Source organism: Drosophila santomea, chromosome 2L, assembly GCF_016746245.2.
Source record: "Drosophila santomea strain STO CAGO 1482 chromosome 2L, Prin_Dsan_1.1, whole genome shotgun sequence".
NCBI lineage: Eukaryota > Metazoa > Arthropoda > Insecta > Diptera > Drosophilidae > Drosophila > Drosophila santomea.
In genome coordinates this window covers 1,119,612-1,140,174 of record NC_053016.2, presented here as the reverse complement: position 1 = coordinate 1,140,174, position 20,563 = coordinate 1,119,612, and the positions used below count along the sequence as shown (strand labels likewise).

The window sequence follows — 20,563 nt, the reverse complement described above, 5'->3', positions numbered from 1 at the left end:
TTATGTGTCGATTATAATACAGTTTTATTTGTTTGGTTTGATTGCAATAAATATTAGTTACTCTCTTCATGTACACGTTGTAAGTCTCAAGGCTGCGGTAAGGGTTCTTTCTTCGCACTTAGAAATTTAGAAAATCGGGGCCAAGGGGGCGTGGCATGCTGGGGATGTGATCTGGAACTGCGATCCTCTATTTTCTTCAAATCCGGTCTCTGCACCGAGTGCACTATGTTACAGTTGTAGCCAGGCCTTCGTTTACAATAAGAACTACAATATTTCAGCTAATACAAGGAAAACAATGCCAATTAGAAACTAATTACAGCGCTTGCAGCGGCGCATTGCACTTTGTGCCTCTGCTTTTTCATCAGGGGCCGTCCATGTGCGGCTGTCTATGAAATAAAGCTTGATGTGGGAAAGGGGAAACAAGAAAAGCATGTGGAGGATGTCCGGTTTATTCTACTTGGCGTTGTCCAGCACCTTCATAATGAGCTTCGATATCAATTGTGTAACCTCGGCCGCATTTGGGATGAGGAAGCGGTCCATGTCCGTAATAAGCAGGCCGTCGCCATCGGGAAATCCATACTTGAACGTGATCAGGTCGCGGTGTCGCTTCTTGGCCGTGATCTTCACGATGCTGGCCAGCGGGCGACGCACCATTATCTGCGCCTGGCCGCGTCCCAGTTCCCGCAGCACCACCAGTTGACCGGGCGTGATGATCAAATGACTGTCGTACATGTAGCCGCTCATGTGCACCTCCTGGCACTTGAAGGCGTTGGTGATGTCCGCCGTCTTGAAGTACTGGTTCAGATTCACGATCTCCTTGCCGTCGCCGGTCAGCGGTGGGTCATCCCGCTCCCCCGCCCCGTCGAAGGCATCCTCGTTCTCATCGTCGATGCTGAAAACAGGTGCCACGTTGCGGTAGCGCTTGCCGTTCCGCTCCTTTGCACTAACATGACGTTCTTGTACCGGCGCCGATTGCACACCATTAGAGCCGCTTGCCGTGGCTCCGCCATTTGCACTGGGATTCACGATGATGTCTAGTAGTTTGCCCTTGACCTCAGCAGACTTTGACTTCATGGCGGCGGAGAACTTGCTGAACAGGTCTGTAGAGGATGGCGTTGAAGTCTTAAGCGGCGCTGATTTTGTCTGCAGGAGCGGAATTGAGAAATTATAAGTAAACTAATTCGATTCGAAGTCTTACCTGCTGAACGTTGTGCTGCTGGCAGACGAGGCACTTGCGCACATTGTGATCCTCCAGGCAATCAGCCATATGATCGCCGAAGTAGTCGTGGATGGAGGCGTAGCCACCGGTCAGCAGCGACACGTAGTGGGTGTTCTTCTGCAGGAATGAGGCCACCACCATGTGTGTGTACTGATCCTCCTCGACGCGACCGCTGCCCATAAAGCACAGATGCTCGCCGCCGGCGTTCGAGTTGGCCTCGATGGCCTGCCGCTGGGCGGTCAGGAGGCCCTGGACGGCAGTGGCAAAGGCGACAGGTTCCTGGAGCATGAGGTTGCAGTCCAGATGGAATGCCGTGGACAGGTGGCCGGCGTTGTATTGCTCGGCCGGGCGGCAGTCTACGAGAAAGAAACGCACTGCATCCGGCACAGGAAACTCCGTGGCCGAGTTCTCAACCAGCTCGTAAACGGAGACGGGCAGGCACAGGGCCTGTGATACCTTGTTCGCCTCCTCCTGGCTGCGCGGTGTATCATTCTGCTTGCCATACAGCGCCTTTAGATAGTCCGTCTTAAAGGAAGTTGGTGTCTTGAGGGCATAGTACTGGGCCAGGGAGCAAAAGTCGGGAACATCGTCGAACTCCAGAGCGCACGGCATAATGCCCAGGAACTTGATGATCTCCTCCTTGGACGAGCTTCTCATCTCCAGGATCTGCTCCCTGCCGTTGATCAAGATTATTAGCGCCAGGAAGAAGACCATGAAGGGGTCGGCGTTCTGGAAGTACAGGTCCCACATGGCAATGATCACCGACAGGCTACTGCAGGAGGCGAATAGCGACTGGAACCAGGTCAGCGAGTACAAGTCGGGCGTTATCTTCTTGGTGTCCAGCAGGGTGCACAGCTCGGGATCGTGGTAGAGCAGGAGCAGTCGGAAGACATGAAAGACATTGCCCTTGGGCCGGCAACCCTTGGGTATGTAGGTATCCCGTATGGACTCGAACAGGTTGAAAGTGTCGGAGCGATTCAGCTTCAGGGCGAAGAGCGGGAGCAGCAGTTCAATCCATCCGTTGTCGGGTTCATACTGAAGGTTTCTGTTCTTGCAATAGAAGGTGATGATGGACTCGAGGTCGGATACCACCGAGACCTTGTCCTCCTCATCGTTACCCATGCGATCGACGTGCCGCTGGCAATCCTCGCGCAGTTGGCTCTGGAAGGGCAGGTCGTAGATCTCGTTGAAGAGCGACATTTGATCCGATTTGTGGCGCACATCCAGGCACACTTGCCACACGTCCGGACGCAGTGCCTCCGGCAGAGCCTTGCCCTGGCATATGCCGTAGATGTCGTTGACATTGCAGTCGTCCAGCAGTGCCGACTCCAGCTCAATGATCCTGCATACAAGAGATGGATGTCCGTCACAATCAGTTGCTTGTTCTACCTGCTTTTACTCATGCTAACGGGTGAAGGGGACGTCAACGTGTCTAAATAACCAGCTGCTGATAAGGCGGAGCACCCACACCCCCCGGTGCTCTACGTCCCGCTGGCCCAGCACCTAGCTGCTGACTCAATCACCGAAACAAATGGTGGTCTGTTCGAGAAAATCGAAGGCGATGGATGCAAATGGAAAACAGGCCCTGTAACTCATTCTGCAAATGAGATGCTGGAGCTGAATGTCTAAAATCTCTGACTAATCTTAGTTGTTGACGTAGCCCCAACCCAATGTTTATGATTTACCACATATTCTCCTCCATGGCTTCGCTGTGGGCTAGTTCCTACGTTTCCGATGCGAAATGCTGCCCTAATGCACTCTATTTAGCTGCTGAAGGCCAGGATGGTGCATTTTCTCTCTGCTTCACGTGCGAATAATGATTTTTGTGATATTCCAAATTTATTTTGATCGAATTTTGGTTACGTTATGATGGTTACGTTTATAGCGATGGGAAAGGCTTACGTTTGCCACGGCGAGCGTTAGAGATGGCAAAGTGCACGTATGTCGGCACGTACTATCTAATATCAATGGCATACGAACTTACAATCAAAATGTATTGAGATATTTCTAGTAAATTGTTTAAAAGTTTACAACATTAAAATAAATTCCACCCATTATCATGGTTATATTCGTAAGATTAAATTAGAAAATAAAATAAGGTTAAATTTTAATTGAGAACAATTTGAAACAGTCAGAGATTCTACTTATTAATAGCATTATTTTATAATTTTATTATATATGAGGACCTAAACCAACTATTTTTATATTATTATATTACTCTTAAAATTATAAGTATCAACAGAAAACAAATACGAAATTGCACATATTTAAAAATTCTTAAGGCATAACGGTTTTTGTCCTATCGATTAGTGTTGCCAACTACAACAATCGACAGCTGACCACCTCTAGTTGCCAGCAATTTGCAAGCAAAGTTTTGTTTTGCAGGAATTTTATCCAAATTTAACTTAAAATTCGGTTGCGAAGGCCCAAATTTGGATATTTAACTGTAAGCTGGTCGACTGAACGTACTGCAAGCATAAAGGTGAGTGAATTTATTGGCCAATACAGGCAGCACTGTATTCAGGTATTCTTATCCAAACACACATGCATGGGGGCCAAACAAAATTTGCAAAGGCAAATGCAATAACAGCAACAAACACACGAAGCGAATGCAATTGCATACGCATGCATACAAAGACACACACATGTAGCCTTCACCCAAATAAAATGCAGCTTGCATCTATTAATTTGCATGTTGCACTTGTGCAAAGAAGTGTTGCAAGAACGACGGGAGCGTGTGTGTGTGCAACAGCTGTGTGCCTGCACCCCTCCCCACTCCCCACCGCCCACTCCACGTAACTTAGTTATCACCCTCTTTCCCATTTGCTTGGCCAATCTACACAAGCTGCGCTTTAAGCCACGTGTGTACTTTGCTGTTTGCATGCCAGCACGTATCTACATTTGTACATACCCGCCGTATCCTCTAATTGCGTTTATCTTACCCCCATGGAGATGAAAACGGGCAGCAACAACAACCACATCTCGGCCAGCAGCAGCAGCAACAACAACAACAGCAGCAGCTCCTTGGTGCAACAACAGCAGCAGCAACGAGCCACCACTTCCGTTTCCGTCTCCACGTCGCACATTGTCACCGAGTGGGAGGATGGCATCATCTTCGATGTGGACGATCCCGACTTTTGCAATCTGGCCACCGACAAGCTGAACTTCATTGGTGAGTGCGCCACAGCCAGTTCGTACATATAATTAGCCACCCGATTATATTTATAGTCTAGACATCGCAGTAATCTATGTTATTTACGATTAGCAGTAGCGAAGCCCACTAATTGAGCAGCGGAAAACGCTAGTCGCACCTTTGTACCAGCTGCAGCGGCTTATCGGCCAGTGGTTTTCCCGACTTTTGGAGTCCCGGCTTTTGTCTGATCGAGCGGAAACTGCCGTATACTTTTATTAATGCCCATACACTCCACTCCAGCTTTATCTTTGAGTGGCATTGATAGTGGATCGCCCATAAGCAAGGGTCATCAATTATACAATCCCGGAATAGCCGGCACTCTGTCTTCCCGAAAGAGTTCCATTTAAAATTAGTCCCATTCCGTGCTGTTTTTAGAACGTACCCGTGCACATCCCACGAAAATTGGCCGATCCATCAATTACCATTCGCAATGGATGAGAGAGTGGGGGCTCTCCAATGGGGCTAATTGTTTAGCTCGCCTGTTTATCTGCCATCTGATTAGCCGTACAACTGAGTCGTGCGACTAGCCTATTCACACGTTTCGCTTGTCACCCAGAACTCAGCCGCCCAATTCACGCGTTTGTCATGTGACTGCGATTCGGATCGAAGCGGACAAGCCTCTCCAGCCGATCATGCCTCTCCTTCGATTCACCTGCTACGAAATGGGTGCCAAAAGAGTGTGCAAACATTTCCAATGCCCCGGCAGTTCAGTTCAAGTGGAATTTTTCCCCAATTTTGGTAAACAATAATATTGCCGGCTTATGCGTGCTAGCGTGAGCTGCTTTTTTGCATGCATATTGCTTAACCGACTAGGCACGTGTCGCCCATAAAAGGCTTCTGCGGAGTAGGGCTTATGGAGCCCGTGTTGCGTGTAAGCCAACCATGAGAGCTGGAAATGATGTCCCTTATTCGGTCTTAAGTGGCCTAGTTAAATAAAGGTCACCATCTAGGAACTGCCGGTGCTCGATTAACTGGTATCTACGACGTTTTTTACTAACTTTCGGTTTATTAAGACTGATTGGTTTATAATAGTATAGATTGTTGAACTTTCCCGCTCCGAATCTTAGTACTTTGGGCACCCCGCTTATCGTTACTTAACCCAAAAGGAAGCGAAAGTTGGCCGGTTGCAAACTATTGCGCTTAGCTCGCACATTTGCGAATGATTAGCATATTGCATCAGACGATTTGCAATCAGCTTCGTCTGCCAGTTCACGTTGATGTTGTAAGGTTTTAAATGAATCGGAGAATTCACAGTCAATCAAAGGTGTAAGCGATTTATCTGAGCTATTTATAGGACTGGAAGTCAGCTTTATCGTCGTGACTCACGCACATTAGATTTGATCTTTCGCCTGAACTCACAGGTCGTACTTTACCCCTTATCATGATGGATGTAGTGGAATTTTATTATCTGAACTGATCGCTCTTGTGCTTATCTCGTGTGGGACTTGAGTCATCCGTCGTCTAGACCGGCTATTCCTTATAAAACATTAATTATAATTGTTGGAGCGGTGGGAAGCGCATGTAGAATTCGCTGGCGAATCTCAGGCGCGGACACGGGAGCTTGCATAAGCGTTTTGCATGCATAAAATGCTTATTAAAACGACAAACGTAACGACAGTTTTAAAAATAAAACCGTTTTCGGTTTCGCAATTTCCCCCCAACCCACTGTCTGCGTTTTTCGTTCCCATGCTCATTATAGAACGAAACGCCACGCGCAGTCCGTTCACCATTTGGTATAATTTGTCGACTCGAGCGTCCGTGCATGATAAGTCCCATTGACTACCACTGCCGCCGCCTGTGGAATGGCGCAGCAGCCCCGACGTCTCAGGTTCTCCAACCTCCAGTCTCCGCCGAAAGCCGATAGCCCATAGACCTCCGCAACTCAGTGGAAGTGTGCTGGGCGGCACAGGTGCGGATGGAAAGTGCCCAAGTGCAATCCGACCCGGCAGCACCGGGTGCTGATCGGGATCTGGCGCCGGGCTTTGTGGTCTGGCCACCAGTTAGAGGCGGCTCCATATGGCCCCAACCAACTCGCTGTGGTCTCAACCGGTTCGATGCTAAATGCCCCCCGTTCGGCGCATATAATCCAAGACACAGCGAGAACAGATCACCAGAGTGCCAACCAATAGGCGCGAATTCCCAGACCTCAGTAATCGTTGTTGACATTGAACCTATATCTGTTAATCGTTTGCTCAATACTGTGTAAAAGACGAAAGACCCTTCATTCACCCATTCATTCAGCTCCTCAGTTCGAGGAGTTTTGAAGAGCTCATACTACTTACATGGGTGTATTGCGATTTGGAACGGGGTGATACGGGGGCCAAAAGAATTTCTATATTTACTTGGCAACAGAGACCTAATATAGCTAATCTATGGTTACAAGTATTTTTGTGTTCTGTAAAGCTAAAGCCCCACTCGACAATCGACTTGGAGAGGCCCGACCGATGCGATTGCTGGGTGTGTCCGTGTGTTCTGCGGATTGATTTCAATTCGAATTGCGCTGGTTCACTCGTTCACTCGTCCACCCATTCATTCATTTGTTCCTTTATTAATTTACAATTTTAGCACACACAAACGAGCATATAGATAGAGCCATTGCCGGGCACTACGGCGGTCGAAATCGGTTCAAACCGGCACCGGTTGTGTTGTGTATATGTTTACACTGGGCAAATGTTCCGTGCGACGCAAATCTAACAGAGAGCCAACCATGATGTGGATGCATATAGTATTCCAACCGCTCCACGAGATGCCATTGCTGATGCTGATGACGATGAGATCTGACGACGTCAGCTAGTCGCTCGCGCCACTTTATTGACTAAATATACCCCCTCGAACTTGTCGTAAATTCCCGCATTTGCATCACACACGGTAGTCGTCATAAAGATAGAGATCTTAAGGGCTGGGAGACGCCACCTGGGAAATAAGCTGTGAGATTCCTCATATCAATATTCAAATTTTTATTGTTCACTTTGTAATTGGCAAACAACTCCAAGTTCTGCGCAGTTTATGCAAAACATGGCTTAAATAAGAAATTAATTTTCTGCGAACATAAACATTTAAGGCCCTCAGATAAGACCCAGCCACAATCTTCCTGGGAAAAATACTAATCTGGTGTTCTGTAGAACCGCGAGAATTGCGAGGTACACATTTAATCAAAATCTGGAGTTACGAGAAATCTCTAAAGCTGATAATACATGAGCTACTACAACAGCTCCTTATGCTCGGCACGTTTTTCTTTGTTTAATCATATAATGTAGCTCACATCAAACTAGTTTCTTTATTGACAGTTTATTAATTAGGTCCATTCTCTAGCTCGCATTTCGAAATGAGTTGAGTGGGAAAAATGAAACAACCAAACCAGATTAAACTGAATTGTTCTACGCTTGATTTGCAAGTTCGAGAAAATTGTCAGTTTAGGGAACCAGTTTGTTTGTTAGCCATGTGCATGCTAAAAATTAATTAAATATTGTCCATGGGAAAGCCCAAAACTGGAACCGAACAAATTCATTGAACAAACCGAGAGTGAAACCAGATCGAACCGAAACCAATCTTCCCGAGGCTGAAGAGCGAATTCCGAGCGAACACCTTCCCTTGTGGAAAGGAAAGGAAATCAACCTGGGTCACGTGTAATTAACAAACTGTTGCATTATGCAAATTGCTAATTAAGTGTTCTCCAGACTTCCACAAGTGTTAATTGTCGCACGCCAGCCCATCCCTTGTGGAGTGTTCTAGTTTCCGACTGGCGATTTCGAACTTTGCCTGCGGTTGGGAATTTTGCAAACCGCAACTTGGCGTTGCAAGAAGTACCTTGAACTAGTGTTCAATGTGCCGCCCTGAGTTTCGCGTTTTAATTCAATTGCGTGGCAATCTGTTCATTGCTTTTCCAATGAGCACAGCCCTATAATCCAGAAATCGAAATAGAAACACAACGGAGTGTTTTCTGGGCCGTTCCATTTTGTTTCCTACTTAGTAAGTCTAATCGAGTCCAATTTGTTGTTTTCGCAGCGAAAGATATATGCAATGGAACATAAACCAACTGTTTTCAGTACATTTTATATCGCTTCCCAGTAATTTTGCTGACATAAACATATGTGATCTGTGGCTTGTTTATTCAGTGGGATGACTAGGGTTCTTATTATTAAATAAACTTTGCGGAGTATTAATTACAGTATTAGTGATATTTTCTAAGTAATTCTAAATAGTGTTATGATTCCCGTTAAATGCTGTGGCATAGTTTTTGTGAAGTAATGAGTGTTAAACTCTTTATCGATGATTTAAAAATGAATGTTACTTTCTTTAATCACTCAAATTCTGCAAATTCCGGTGTTACCGGCTTTCTTGTTTTCCAACAACAAAGGCTATAAACAATTGTGGCAATTATATTGCTTTATATGTTTTATAACTCTACTGTACTAGATTAGAAGATCTTAGTTCGACTTTGTTCCTAGAACCTACCCTATTATTCTTACGTACTTTCCCTTGGATCTTATCTACTCTGCGGTTTTATCACCCATCATCGCAGTCAAGTTTACCGAGGGTTACGTATGAAGCGTGTATATAATCGTGAGACGATCAGACAAAATAAACGAGATCTATAAATATTGAAGAGGCGTCATTAAACCTGAATAGAACGCGTTCTATTTTTAAGTTTGTTTATAGGAAATAAGTTTACCCAATATAAATAACATGTATATGCGCCAGCAGCCCTTAAAATGTTATTATTTACTCAGTTATGTGTAAACATGCATGTTATTTAGGATGAAACCGCACTTTGATAATGACATTCAAAAATGACAACCCTCTCATTTCTGCTTGCTGAGAATAGATGCGGTCTTCCCGCAACTCATCGTCGGATTCAGCGAGGAATGTAGCTCCAGTTCTTGGGCGAATCACACATTTCCAGGGCCAGGGTCACGTAAACCTGAGCTCGCTGCGACCCACCTTCTTGGGGTCTCCAGTCATGGACATGGTCGCGGCCAGTATCAGTCATCAGTCACCAGTCAGTGGGTCGATTCAGAGCCATGCGATCTACACTCTGTATACATACATTCATTCGTAAACAAGCAAGATAACATGTCATAGACCTATTTGTGGGAGCTTTTCCCATTTCCCATTGACGAGATCGCTTTATCGTCGCTGGCACGGTATGCAAATTAATTACGTGGAAGTCTTACAAAACCCGTGGAATTAGCATGCCGCAGGGGGCCAAGGGTCAGGGTCGTCCGTTGGCTTTCTAATTGCCCTTGTCAACAGTTTCGTCTGGCGGCCGGCGAGATGGGCTCGTAAATCTTTCCGATCGATCCGGTTGGAGCGCAGGGGATTGGGGGAGTATGGTGTTCAGTACTAAGTGCAACTATGTGGCCTGTGATTATAGAACCGATAGCCACTTTCGTTGGATTGTTGCGCCCACTCCGTCTGGGACTCCCGTTTTGGCAGTTTACCCCGAGATTCGTGGGTACTTTTCCCCCATTAATTAAGTAAACGATTTCCATAGTACAGCCGCATTTTGGAATTCTGATTTCGGTTTGTTTACACTCCAAGTCTCGGGGCGAGGGAATCCCGTGGAACGGGTTTGTCGCATTCGAGCTAACCCATTAGCATCAGCATGTGATGATGGAACACCCAAGCCCCGTTCTAAGACGAGTTTAACGATCAAAGCGTGGCGCTGACTGGCCAAAAAGTGGCGTAGATTCCCCCTGTCAGCTCAGTGAATCAGCCTCCCACGAATCGCAGATCGCCATCATTTGGATATTGAAACAAAGCCGCGCTTCTGCCCTGGATGGCTGTTGTCTTTCGGGGCTGTGTTCCTGATTTCCCTCGCCATTGACGTCAAGCCGTCGTGGTCGGTCGCCTTTGTTATACCCGTTACTCGTAGAGTAAAAGGGTATACTAGATTCGTTGAAAAGTATGTAACAGGCAGAAGGAAGCGTTTCCGACCATATAAAGTATATATATTCTTGATCAGGATCAATAGCCGAGTCGATTTGGCCATGTCCGTCTGTCCGTCCGTCTGTCCGTCCGTCTGTCCGTCTGTCCGTCTGTCCGTCCGTATGAACGTCGAGATCTCAGGAACTACAAAAGCTAGAAAGTTGAGATTAAGCATACAGACTCCAGGGACATAGAAGCAGCGCAAGTTTGTCGATTCATGTTGCCACGCCCACTCTAACGCCCACAAACCGCCCAAATCTGCCACGCCCACACTTTTGAAAAATGTTTTGATATTTTTTCATTTTTGTATTGGTCTTGTAAATTTCTATCGATTTGCCAAAAACACTTTTTGCCACGCCCACTCTAACGCCCACAAATCGCCCAAAGCTGCCACGCCCACACTTTTGAAAAATGTTTAGATATTTTTTCATTTTTATATTGGTTTTGTAAATTTCTATCGATTTGCCAAAAAACTTTCTGCCACGCCCACTATAACGCCTACAAATCGCCAAAAACTGCGTTTAAGACTCTCCTTCTCTCTTCCACTAGCTGAGTAACGGGTATCAGATAGTCGGGGAACTCGACTATAGCGTTCTCTCTTGTTTTTGCATTTGACTGTGACGGATCCATCCGCATGTGAGCTGTATATTTACACACCAGCCACACCAGCTACAACAGCCACCCATAACAATAATTAACAGACACTTTCAGGAGCAGCTTTGTTTGCTTAGCTGCGGAGCAACTTGCTCGACACAGAGCTCAAGGCGGAGCGAAGACTCCCGTACTGGCCAAATCCGAAGAGGAAGCGCATGTCTTCGAGCAGCACTTGAACACCGTGCTTCCAAGTGGGCTATCTTGGCACACACAGTTTGTAGTTGTGGCATAGTTGAAACTGCAATACCCTGCGCCAAATATTTAATTTTGATGACAGTCAAATAGTTACTGGGGAAAAGTCGAAGTACTAATCATAAATGAACTACGTACTCAACAAATAATATATTTGGCAATTGCGGTTTGATTTATTCGCAAATACTGCTAATGCATACTGCTTTCTACGGAATGAATGGAAAACTAATATAGACAATGATCTAAAACTTCAAAGGTTCATTTCCGTAAGGTAGCTGATAGGTAGCGGATGGCTAAGTGTGCAATGAAGTCGGACTTCTGATTTGTGCATTCTAAATCAATTTTGCTAGCTAAAATCGCCACAAGCCCTTGGAGAGCTGAAAAAACGTACTTAAACGTAAATCACTTAGATTGTAGTTTTCCCATAGGAGATCTCCGGGAATTCCAAGCACCCTTCGGAAAATAATAAACAGCTTTCCGATTTGTTTTGAACACATGTACGCATTGAAAGGGGTTTTCTATACGCCGCAAAATAGTATTTGCATTTGAAAATGTCAAATAATAAGTATTTCAATAGCTGCCCCCTATAAACACATATTTATGATGTTCAATCCGTTGATAACACCTGCACGGTGTATAAATCAAGCGATAAGATTGAAATAAATATTTCTGTCTAATTCATCCGGTGGCGAAATATATTGTTAATATGTTTTACTGAAAATTGGGAACTGGATATACTAATCAGGAAAACGATGCACGCGATTTTGGAATCGGAAGAGTATAAAAATACACACGCGTGAGTGCGGAGGCACTTAATAAGTTTTTAAAAGGTTTGCAAAATATTGTTTAAATATTGTTATTTTCGGACTAATATCCTCACGTTCTCTGACGCAATTTCCGCCGAGGTGAGGCTGTCTCTCTTTTGTGTGGGCATCGCGGGCAATTGCCGTGTGACCTTCTCCGAGGAGAAGGCACCACTACCATCGCTTCCACCGCTTCCATCCCCACGCCGGACTAAACTAAAGTGCCGCGAAATGATCGCGGTCATTGTGCAATTACCCATGCCAAATTACCTATGCCAAAACGATGGCTCTCATCTCAAAGTAATCTGTTCTTTACGCATAAAGTGTGGATTGTCCGCAACTCGAAAGTTCCACCTCCCATCCCATATTCTCCACCCAAATACGCCGGAATATATCAGCGAAGTACGAAACTGCGCCGCGACAAAAAAGTTGAATGCCTGTGAAAAGCGTGCTGGATTGTGAGGGTTCCGCCGCTCTTGCTTTCTAAATAAACATTAATTGTTTATACTATATGCATGCTGCCCTGCCCGTGTACGAGTGTAGTTATGTAGTTATGTATCTGGTTCTGTGTGTAGTTGGCCGTCGCCTGCGACGCTGAATTGCATTAATTTGGCGAGGGTCGCTCGGATTGACTTTGGTACGTCTCCGGTTTTGGGTTCTTGATTTTTCGACTGCGGCTTTGCTCGGGGTGCTCCCTTTTCGTTGGGCTGGCGTAATTGGATACGCCAGTGGAGCGACGCGCGCGCCTTGGAACCCGGCTCATATGCGGCTCATGTGCATAAGTTGGGCCCGGTCTAGCTGCAGTTTGGCAAGTTTTTGTCCATTAACATGCCTGCGCTAGCGAAAATTTCCATTGCGGCGGGATGACAGCCGCGGGAGTCACATCGTCTTCGTATTATACATACCGAGTGGGTTTCACCATTACACTTTTTTTACAATTTGCCGCAGAGACACGCGCATTGCAAAAAAAAGGGGTGAAAAGCGGGGGTGGGAGGCGGTCTTTGCTGATAAGATTATCAGCAGATTGATAAGCGAAAAATGGTGGATGTGCGCGTTTATGTATATTTATGGTTTGGAAATAACCGCAGAGAAAGAGTAGTACTATCAGCATGATATTGTCATCTGTTGCTGATTAAATACCTTTTTTGCTCTAACTAAATATATGTACATGGTCTGGAAATATCGCAAAACCCAAATAACATGTTAATGGACATTGTGATTATGGGAAAACACACCCCCTGATGGAATTTTCCGTTGATACCTTTGCGGATCTAGTGATTAGGGATGCGCTCTACCTGCACCTCCGTTGAGGATGCCACTGCCACCTTCCGGCTACCTCGCTCTGTCCTTCCTCTGGCTTTCCACCTGCCCCGTTGTCACGGACACGAACCCGAACCCGAATTCGAACCTTTAACCGTCCCTGTCCTTGCCCGGCGCTCTACCTGTCATAGCGCGAAGTGATTTGTTATTCAAATGAAGCAACGTCGTCCGTCGGTTCCTCTGACGGTTGCCAGGGGGCATCTTGTTTGCCGTCTTCTTGGACATGCGTCAATAACCAGCGGGCGATTACACCTAGTCGATGTACTAGTGTACGTCCGGTCAATGTGTCGTATACGTACCGTCCGGCCGATGGGGCGTATGGAGGAGATATCGGTGTGGGTATCTGCTTATCGGTATGGGTGCTTGGGTGTAAGGGTGCTCGCCTGCTGTGCTTGACCGTTAAATGTGCTCGCCCTCTCGCTGGTACCCGCTACTCGTGAACTAGTTAGGGTATAACGTTTTTGTGGAGAGACATGTAAAATGTTCTATACCTTGTATGTGCTGTGTATGATTTTGCCTAGATTAAGTTCAAGGCGACTAGCTTACTAGCTGATAATGTAGTAGTTATCTTAGACTAAGACAGTTTAACGACACCGCCTATTTCGCACCCACAGCGAGTAACAGGTATCCTCGGGTCGGGACACTCGCTGGTTTTTGCTTTGTTTTGGTTTCTTATCTCCGGCTCTCTTCAGTTCTCGCTGAGAGCCGCTCCTGTTGCCAACTACCGCTAATTTGGTCAGCATCAGACTTTGTTTTGGCATTTCGCTTGTGTTTTGATCTTTATTACGTGTTTTGCACGGCACTCGGGTGATTTTTTAATTCGTGCGTGTGCTTGTGTTTTGGCAAGTTCAGTTCGTTAGCTTTGCTTTGTCATGCGATTCGGATTCGAGTTCGGGTTCGCGCAATATCACTCGCTCGTCTCTCGCACTCGCTCTCTGCGCTGACTAACGGACTAACAGCTCTCAGCTCTCGCCAGTGGGATCGGCTATAAAAGCGGGGCGATCTCAGCGAGCGCCGTTCATTTGAGTTTCGCGGTTCGAGGTGCTTTGCTTGCCCACTTGGTCTTTCGGCTCTGGAGAAAACTAATCGCATCGAATCGAATTGAATCTGGGGAAAATCAGTCCAAGTCCCAGCTACACAGTTCAGTTTCGCTTCCCAGTCCAACTATAAAAGTGCGCTGCAGTCCCAGTCAAACAACTGCATTCAGATACAAACTATCAAAGTCTCAAACTATTGCCAATTGCATTTTTATGAGCTAACTGTCTCGCATCGCGTGTGAAAAGTTACAAACAGAAACAAAACAACCCAATAACAATTGCCAACGGTTAATGTTAATGTCCAGGCAATTATAAAAAGCAATTCGATTGTCTGGCTTACGCAAGGCCAACTACAATTACCAATAAAAACGGCAAATATAGCAGCACAGAAATCCCAATTTGGATTTATTAATAGCGCTGTATAAAAAAACATAAAACAACAACCGTTGCTGTAAATAACCCAACAAATGTAAGTATTTCCGTGCCAAAAATAACTCAAAAAACTCAAAAAACCGTCTGTGTCCCCCCAATTTATCCGATTTATGTGCCATTGTGTGTGTGCCCTTCTATAAATAAAAAAAATCAAAATAAATGCAACTAGTTGTGTGTGCGGCACACAATATGCTCCGATCGGATAAATTACAGCAATTTCGCTTTTGCGCCGTTGTCGTTGCCGTTTCAGCTGAACTGAAAATGGCCTCGCAGCCGAGGCTCAAACCGAACTGCAGCCAAGCAGGGGCGCAAACCAATGCCCAGACTATCCCATGTTGTTTGGTTTATTTCGGGCACGTCCCGCGATTATACATACTTTCTCGATTCGATCCAGCTAAATATAGAACGTCCAACGGATGGCCGCATAACAACGCAGAAAATGTACTTATTTATTTATTTATTATGATGCCAGGCCAGCAGACGCCATGGCAGTCATGTGCCTCGGCTCGCCACAAAGATTTTTGCAACTTTGCCAAAAATCGTGTGGACAATGTAGACAGCCACATAGTATACCTATAGACAAACCCTATAGACAGTATTCCCCCATTTGAGACACAAGCGTGGGCCATTAACGTTCCGCCTCCAATTCCGAATAATTCGCACATTAAAGTTTTTTAATTGCTTGAACGCCAAACAATTGAAACTACACGAGATGACGCACTGATCAACGGCCTCCGTAGTGTGTTTATGGTGCTTCCAACCGGATTTCAGCGGTTGTGGTCTTGGACCGCTCTCCACCTTCAGTTTCCCCACAAATAGTTGTTAATTTTAGCCAAGAATGTCGTCCGAGTTGCTGCGGAAAATGATACATATACCCATTTGAATGATCTGAAGCTCAGCTTGGTACAGTCGAGCTCTCTGACATTTGAGTCACGCACCTGTACAACAAGCTCGCTTACCTTCGCCGTCGATCGTTTACCTACCTACCTGGCCAGCATTGAACTCAGCTTGTTACATGTGATGATTGGATGAACTTTAACTGACTTCTTCTGTTTTCCCTCTTTGCAGTGCCATCAGCAGCCAACATGTCGATCGCCAGTGTTCACGGTCCCCAAATCGCCGACATCTGCAGTCCCCTGTCGTAAGTATCTTACTTTGGATGCCCATCTTCAGATCTGTAGACATACATTCATGATTCATTTAGCTGGAAACAGCGATTCGTTTCAATTCGCTTTAATTCCATTTCCGTTTTCGCATTTGCTAAATATCGCTGTAAACAATGTCAGGGCTGATTAGTGGGGGATACGAAGGGGCGTGGATCGGTGGCTCATTCATGATTTTAGCTATCTAATCGGGCGGGGAATGGCGACTGGGCCAGGGTGCAGAGTACACAGCCACAATACCACTCAATACAACAGAGTATCGTAGAAACCACACCTGCAATTTGGCCACGACTTTGGCCCATTAATGAAGGGGGCCAGCACCTTCAGAGCTCAACAGTTCGGCGGCGTCCGTCTGTGTTTGTATACAGCCATAAACATATATACCTACTCTACCTATATATACATACTCGTATGTATATGTTCGTAGTCGTATCATTATCATTTCGCATTTTGGGGCCGCACAAAAGCAACAAAAGCCCGTCGCCATCGCTCACATGATCGGGCGAAAGTCGCGCTGTAGAGTCGGGTACAGTTGCCAATCATTGCCCTCGTCCCCTGGTCCCATCCCCACATCCCACTTAGGCCATCCCAAATCCCACGCAGCTCATTATCATAATCACGCCAGCACACGCCACCACCTACTTGGCAAGGTCACGGTTGCCCGGCGCCCGTCGTCAGCCGCAATTTGTCACGATTACTAATCAAGAATTCCCCGCTTCGGCCTAATCTCTTGCAGGCATCACAATCTCGGTCTGTCTGCCTCGCTGCCAGATCTGGTGGGCAGTCCCCTGGAGATCAGCATGGACAACGTGCTGACCATCGAGGAGCTGCGCCAGCACATGGGCTCCTGCTTCACCTGCGGCGTCTCCTGGACGGACGACCATGTGTCCCTCGACTGCAGCGAGTGCGGTGGCTACAGCCTGGAGCGTCCCTGTCCTCTGTGCGACGGCCAGTGCGGTGTCCAGTGGAAACGTGATTTCGCCATGGTGAGTTGAAGTTACTGAGTGGAATCTCCCAGTGTCGAATTTTGCGTAACTCGAACCAAAGCCAAATTTCCTGCACTTACTGCTCGTCATAACTGAAATTTCTTTATCTCAAGCCATTTGTTTGCTGTGTTGAGCCTTTCTGCTAGTCCCATTTTGATGGATACTAATTTATTGGGAGTACAGAAAATGAAACCGATAATAATTGAGAAAAGTTAATATGCATAACAGCTTCGCTTGACACCTCCACATTTTTGCGATAAGTCAACACAGCAAAGCATTGAAAGCCGGGAATTAACATTGAGGTTTTCTAGATTAAACGTGCATACACAACTTATGCCAGATTGTTTAAACAAATGTTCCAAGCTTCTAGTTCGTTAGCAATCAAATATATTACGTCTTAAGTTTCTCTTTAGAATGAAACATATTCGAGTTATACAAATTCAACTGAACTTGCTTGTGTTTGCTTACCAAACTAACCATTTCCTCTTCTTTTCCTTACAGTCCCATGCCTGCAGCCAAGCTCGCTGGGTGGGCGTGTGCATCAGCTATCCGGAAGTCGTGGCCGGAGTCCAGTTGCCCGTTGGAGCAGCCGCTGGAGCCGCCACCTCGTGTGCCGCCGCCGCTGCGAATCAACTGCGTCTGGCCCAGGAGCTGTGCTCCCGCCTGGAACAGCTGTCCACGTCGACGGCGAGCAAAAGCGGTCGCATCTAGAGCGGAGTCTTCCGCATAGTTCCTTCGACAGCCAGACTGCAAACACGCCTCCACATCAGCCACACCCCCGCACACAGCCATTCATCCAGATAGCAGAAGTAAAGCAAAAGCAGAAGCGGAAAGCTGGAGCAGAATCAGCCCCACCTGCACACCAAAACCCACAGTCTCTCACCCGTAATTTAGGGCCTAATTACTAAGCTTTTTAGCTGTTAGTTATTTTTGTTGTGCAGCGTTGAGTCTTTAGTTCTTTGTTTTGCACACCATTTCTTTTGTTTTATGATTTCGCCTCACCTCACCGGTTTCGTTTTCGTTCCGTTTCGTTGTGTGACTATGCAAATGTTTAGCAACTAAGTTAGTTCCTTTGTTTACCTTCTAATGGCACCATTTTGTTTGCACACATGACCTGTTCTATCCAGGAAAAGACTTCTTTCTGCTTAAACTTAAGCCGAGTTTAGGCATTGCAGTGATAACGGTGATATTAGCCAGAAAGAATCGTGAGCAAATAGTGAATTTACAATGATGTAGCAAATTTCTAACGATAGCTATAGCGATATGAGAGATCATTTTTGTATAACCCACACACACACAACAAACAGCCCGTGTAATCGTGTAATCGCGTAGAGATTGTTGTTAACAATTAGTTAGTTGTTGCTTTTTGCCTTGTGTCAAAGCTTGTTCGAAGCGAGGAGCTCCGCGGGCACAGATCAAAGCCAGCTGCGATGGTGCCGGCGGAGGGCTCAGTGAGCGAAAGAAAGAATCTTCCAAATTGCATAATGCTCAACAAAGTAACTAGAGGATTGAACAGTCTCTCCAAAGGGGAAAAGTGAAAGCGCGAAAATTGAGGAATTAAGGATGTGAAAACACGCACAAGGAAACAATTAAAAAGCATTACTCAAAAGTTGAAGATTTTCTGTGAAAATCCATATGACATGTAGAAGTTTATACCTAATATATACACCTATATATTATATACCACATAAATCTGCATACAATATACATAAATATATATATATATATTTTTAATGTAGAGATATGTTTTGTAAAAGACAGGCATATTTTTAAAATTAAATACCTAAACTATGCAAAAATCAAACCAGCAAATGTATTCTAATTAATGCGAGACTAATTCATGCGATCTCTGTTGCCAAGCATCTCTATCAGCAAGTCACGGCACCGCGATCCGCTCAACCTGGTTGCCATTGTCCAATGACGAGAGGCACGCGGTGTCAGCCGGAATCTAATCTAATTTATGGTTGCCAGGTGGACGGCGCCAGCCCAAAGCCGGCGTCACCTGCTCTCCGCTAAGTAATCTGTAAACATTTGGGGCTTCTGGGATTCTCGCCCACAAATGTGACATCTTTCTGGGGATCGTAAAGCGGGATTTCACCAGCTCTTGCTGAATTTATGTCCCTTTGTTCGCGTGATGGGCACAGATTGCGGATTTCATCATTCTGCTCGAGATTCCCCGAATCGAGAAAACACCAATACTCGGTTTGTATTTCTTTTAATCGCTTTCGTTACGATTATTGCTTTGGGTCTCTTTGAGGTGCCACTTTGCCGGCACAACTGGCGTTTATTATCGTTTCTGGGAATACGTTTTATCGCTTCCGAACTTGGTTTGTTATCATTGAAAAGTGCTGTAGTTACAGATTTATTGGCTCTTTAATGGGTGTAAAATCCTAGTTGGCTTCTATCTGCGACAGGTTTTCATTTCCTTTCCATGACATTTAACACCAAGTTTAGAGGAAACTATCACTGTAACTACATAGTATCTAGCTTCTAGGGGATAAGAATTCCTTGATTAATTTAGAAGACAGCTCTTTCTAAAAGGTTTTGGCTGGGTTCTTGGAAAGGCAGCAACAGAGACTGCGGCTCCGGCTCTTGCAACTCCGCCTGCGCTGCCGGGCATACCAATCCGGAGTGTTAAGGGAAACCAGACTACTTTCAGCTGGAAAATTGATTGAACAATTAATGATTGGGGTATATCAGCTATTAAGTGACTCACATTTCTGTGCTGGATCCAGGTCGGATTCCGGAGATGCCTCCGTCAAGGGCATGTGGGCTTGAAGCTCCTCCAAAAGCTCGCTGAGCTCCTGCGAGTCCTTAACAATGCTGCACAGCTCCTCCTGCTGGAAGTCGGGATTGATTTGCTTGCACAGCAGGAATTGGCTGATGACATTGCCCAGATTGGACGGAGCTGTGCGGGATGGAGCTGGAAGGGAGTATAGACACGTTAGCCCAGACGCTCGTCCAGTATATCTGGACGCCTTACCATAGTACTCCGTCATGTCCAGGGGCACCAGTTGGATCAAACGATGGCTCTTGATCAACTCGTGCTGAAATTGCAGCGTGAGGTGGTAGAGCAGGGTCAGGTGCATCCTCTCACTGGGACTGCCCAGGCAGTGACGCGGCTGGGGAGTGATTAGGTGGGCGGTGTGCTTGCAGGCATCCACACAGCTGCGCCGCAGCTTCCTGATCTTCTCGCGCAGCTCGGGGGAATCGCGGGCCTGGCCAATGAAGATGAGCAGCTCCCGAAACTGGGCCACGTAGCAGTTGATTTCGGTGATGAGCTGGAAGGGAAACAATTAAAATGGCGTTGTTGGTATGGCTGTGGCGCAGGGAATGGCCTGCCTTCTGGGGATCCCGAGAGGGCAGCAGCAGCTGGGGCAGGTAAATGGACAGCCGATGGGCGATTATGGTCGAGTTCCTAATGGCCAAGGCCGTGCTGCTGGCCACACAGGCCGCTGGCTTCTCCTCCAGCCCGGCCATCGAGCTGATGCCTCCTCCGTGGGCCATGTTTGGATGCAGACTGCAGCAGCGGAGCTCAAGCCTCGAATGGGTTCTATAAAAAGCCAGGATACTCGTATATATGTATGTACATATGTCTGTGGGCTGGGTGGACTGTCTTATGCAAGCAAATTGCTG

At 46.3% G+C, this 20,563-nt stretch overlaps 3 protein-coding genes across 5 annotated transcripts; 1 reads left to right on the top strand and 2 right to left on the bottom strand.

Moving 5' to 3' along the window:
- Nucleotides 1–7: 7 nt before the first annotated feature.
- On the bottom strand, nt 8–3,095 carry LOC120458230 (TBC1 domain family member 23). The gene is made up of 3 exons (XM_039645815.2): nt 2,905–3,095; nt 1,199–2,561; nt 8–1,143 (listed from the first exon to the last, which is right to left on the bottom strand). Exons 1-3 carry the CDS (start codon nt 2,919–2,921, stop codon nt 454–456), a joined length of 2,070 nt encoding a protein of 689 aa, XP_039501749.1. The 5' UTR covers nt 2,922–3,095; the 3' UTR covers nt 8–453.
- Nucleotides 3,096–3,554: 459 nt separating this feature from the next.
- LOC120445153 (protein pinocchio) lies at nt 3,555–18,731 on the top strand. Of its 3 annotated transcripts, XM_039625326.2 has the most exons (5): nt 3,555–3,701; nt 4,172–4,391; nt 15,847–15,919; nt 16,678–16,927; nt 17,429–18,731. In XM_039625326.2, exons 2-5 carry the CDS (start codon nt 4,172–4,174, stop codon nt 17,636–17,638), a joined length of 753 nt encoding a protein of 250 aa, XP_039481260.1. In that variant the 5' UTR covers nt 3,555–3,701; the 3' UTR covers nt 17,639–18,731. The 3 variants fall into 3 exon arrangements, with proteins under 3 accessions (XP_039481260.1, XP_039481276.1, XP_039481268.1); XM_039625342.2 differs by lacking the exons at nt 3,555–3,701; nt 4,172–4,391 and adding an exon at nt 14,316–14,815; XM_039625334.2 differs by lacking the exons at nt 3,555–3,701; nt 4,172–4,391 and adding an exon at nt 15,499–15,517.
- A 431-nt stretch (nt 18,732–19,162) lies between these two features.
- LOC120445148 lies at nt 19,163–20,540 on the bottom strand. The gene is made up of 4 exons (XM_039625312.1): nt 20,270–20,540; nt 19,911–20,208; nt 19,644–19,850; nt 19,163–19,586 (listed from the first exon to the last, which is right to left on the bottom strand). The coding sequence occupies exons 1-4, from the start codon at nt 20,432–20,434 to the stop codon at nt 19,462–19,464; spliced, it is 795 nt and encodes a 264-aa protein (XP_039481246.1). The 5' UTR covers nt 20,435–20,540; the 3' UTR covers nt 19,163–19,461.
- Nucleotides 20,541–20,563: the final 23 nt, after the last annotated feature.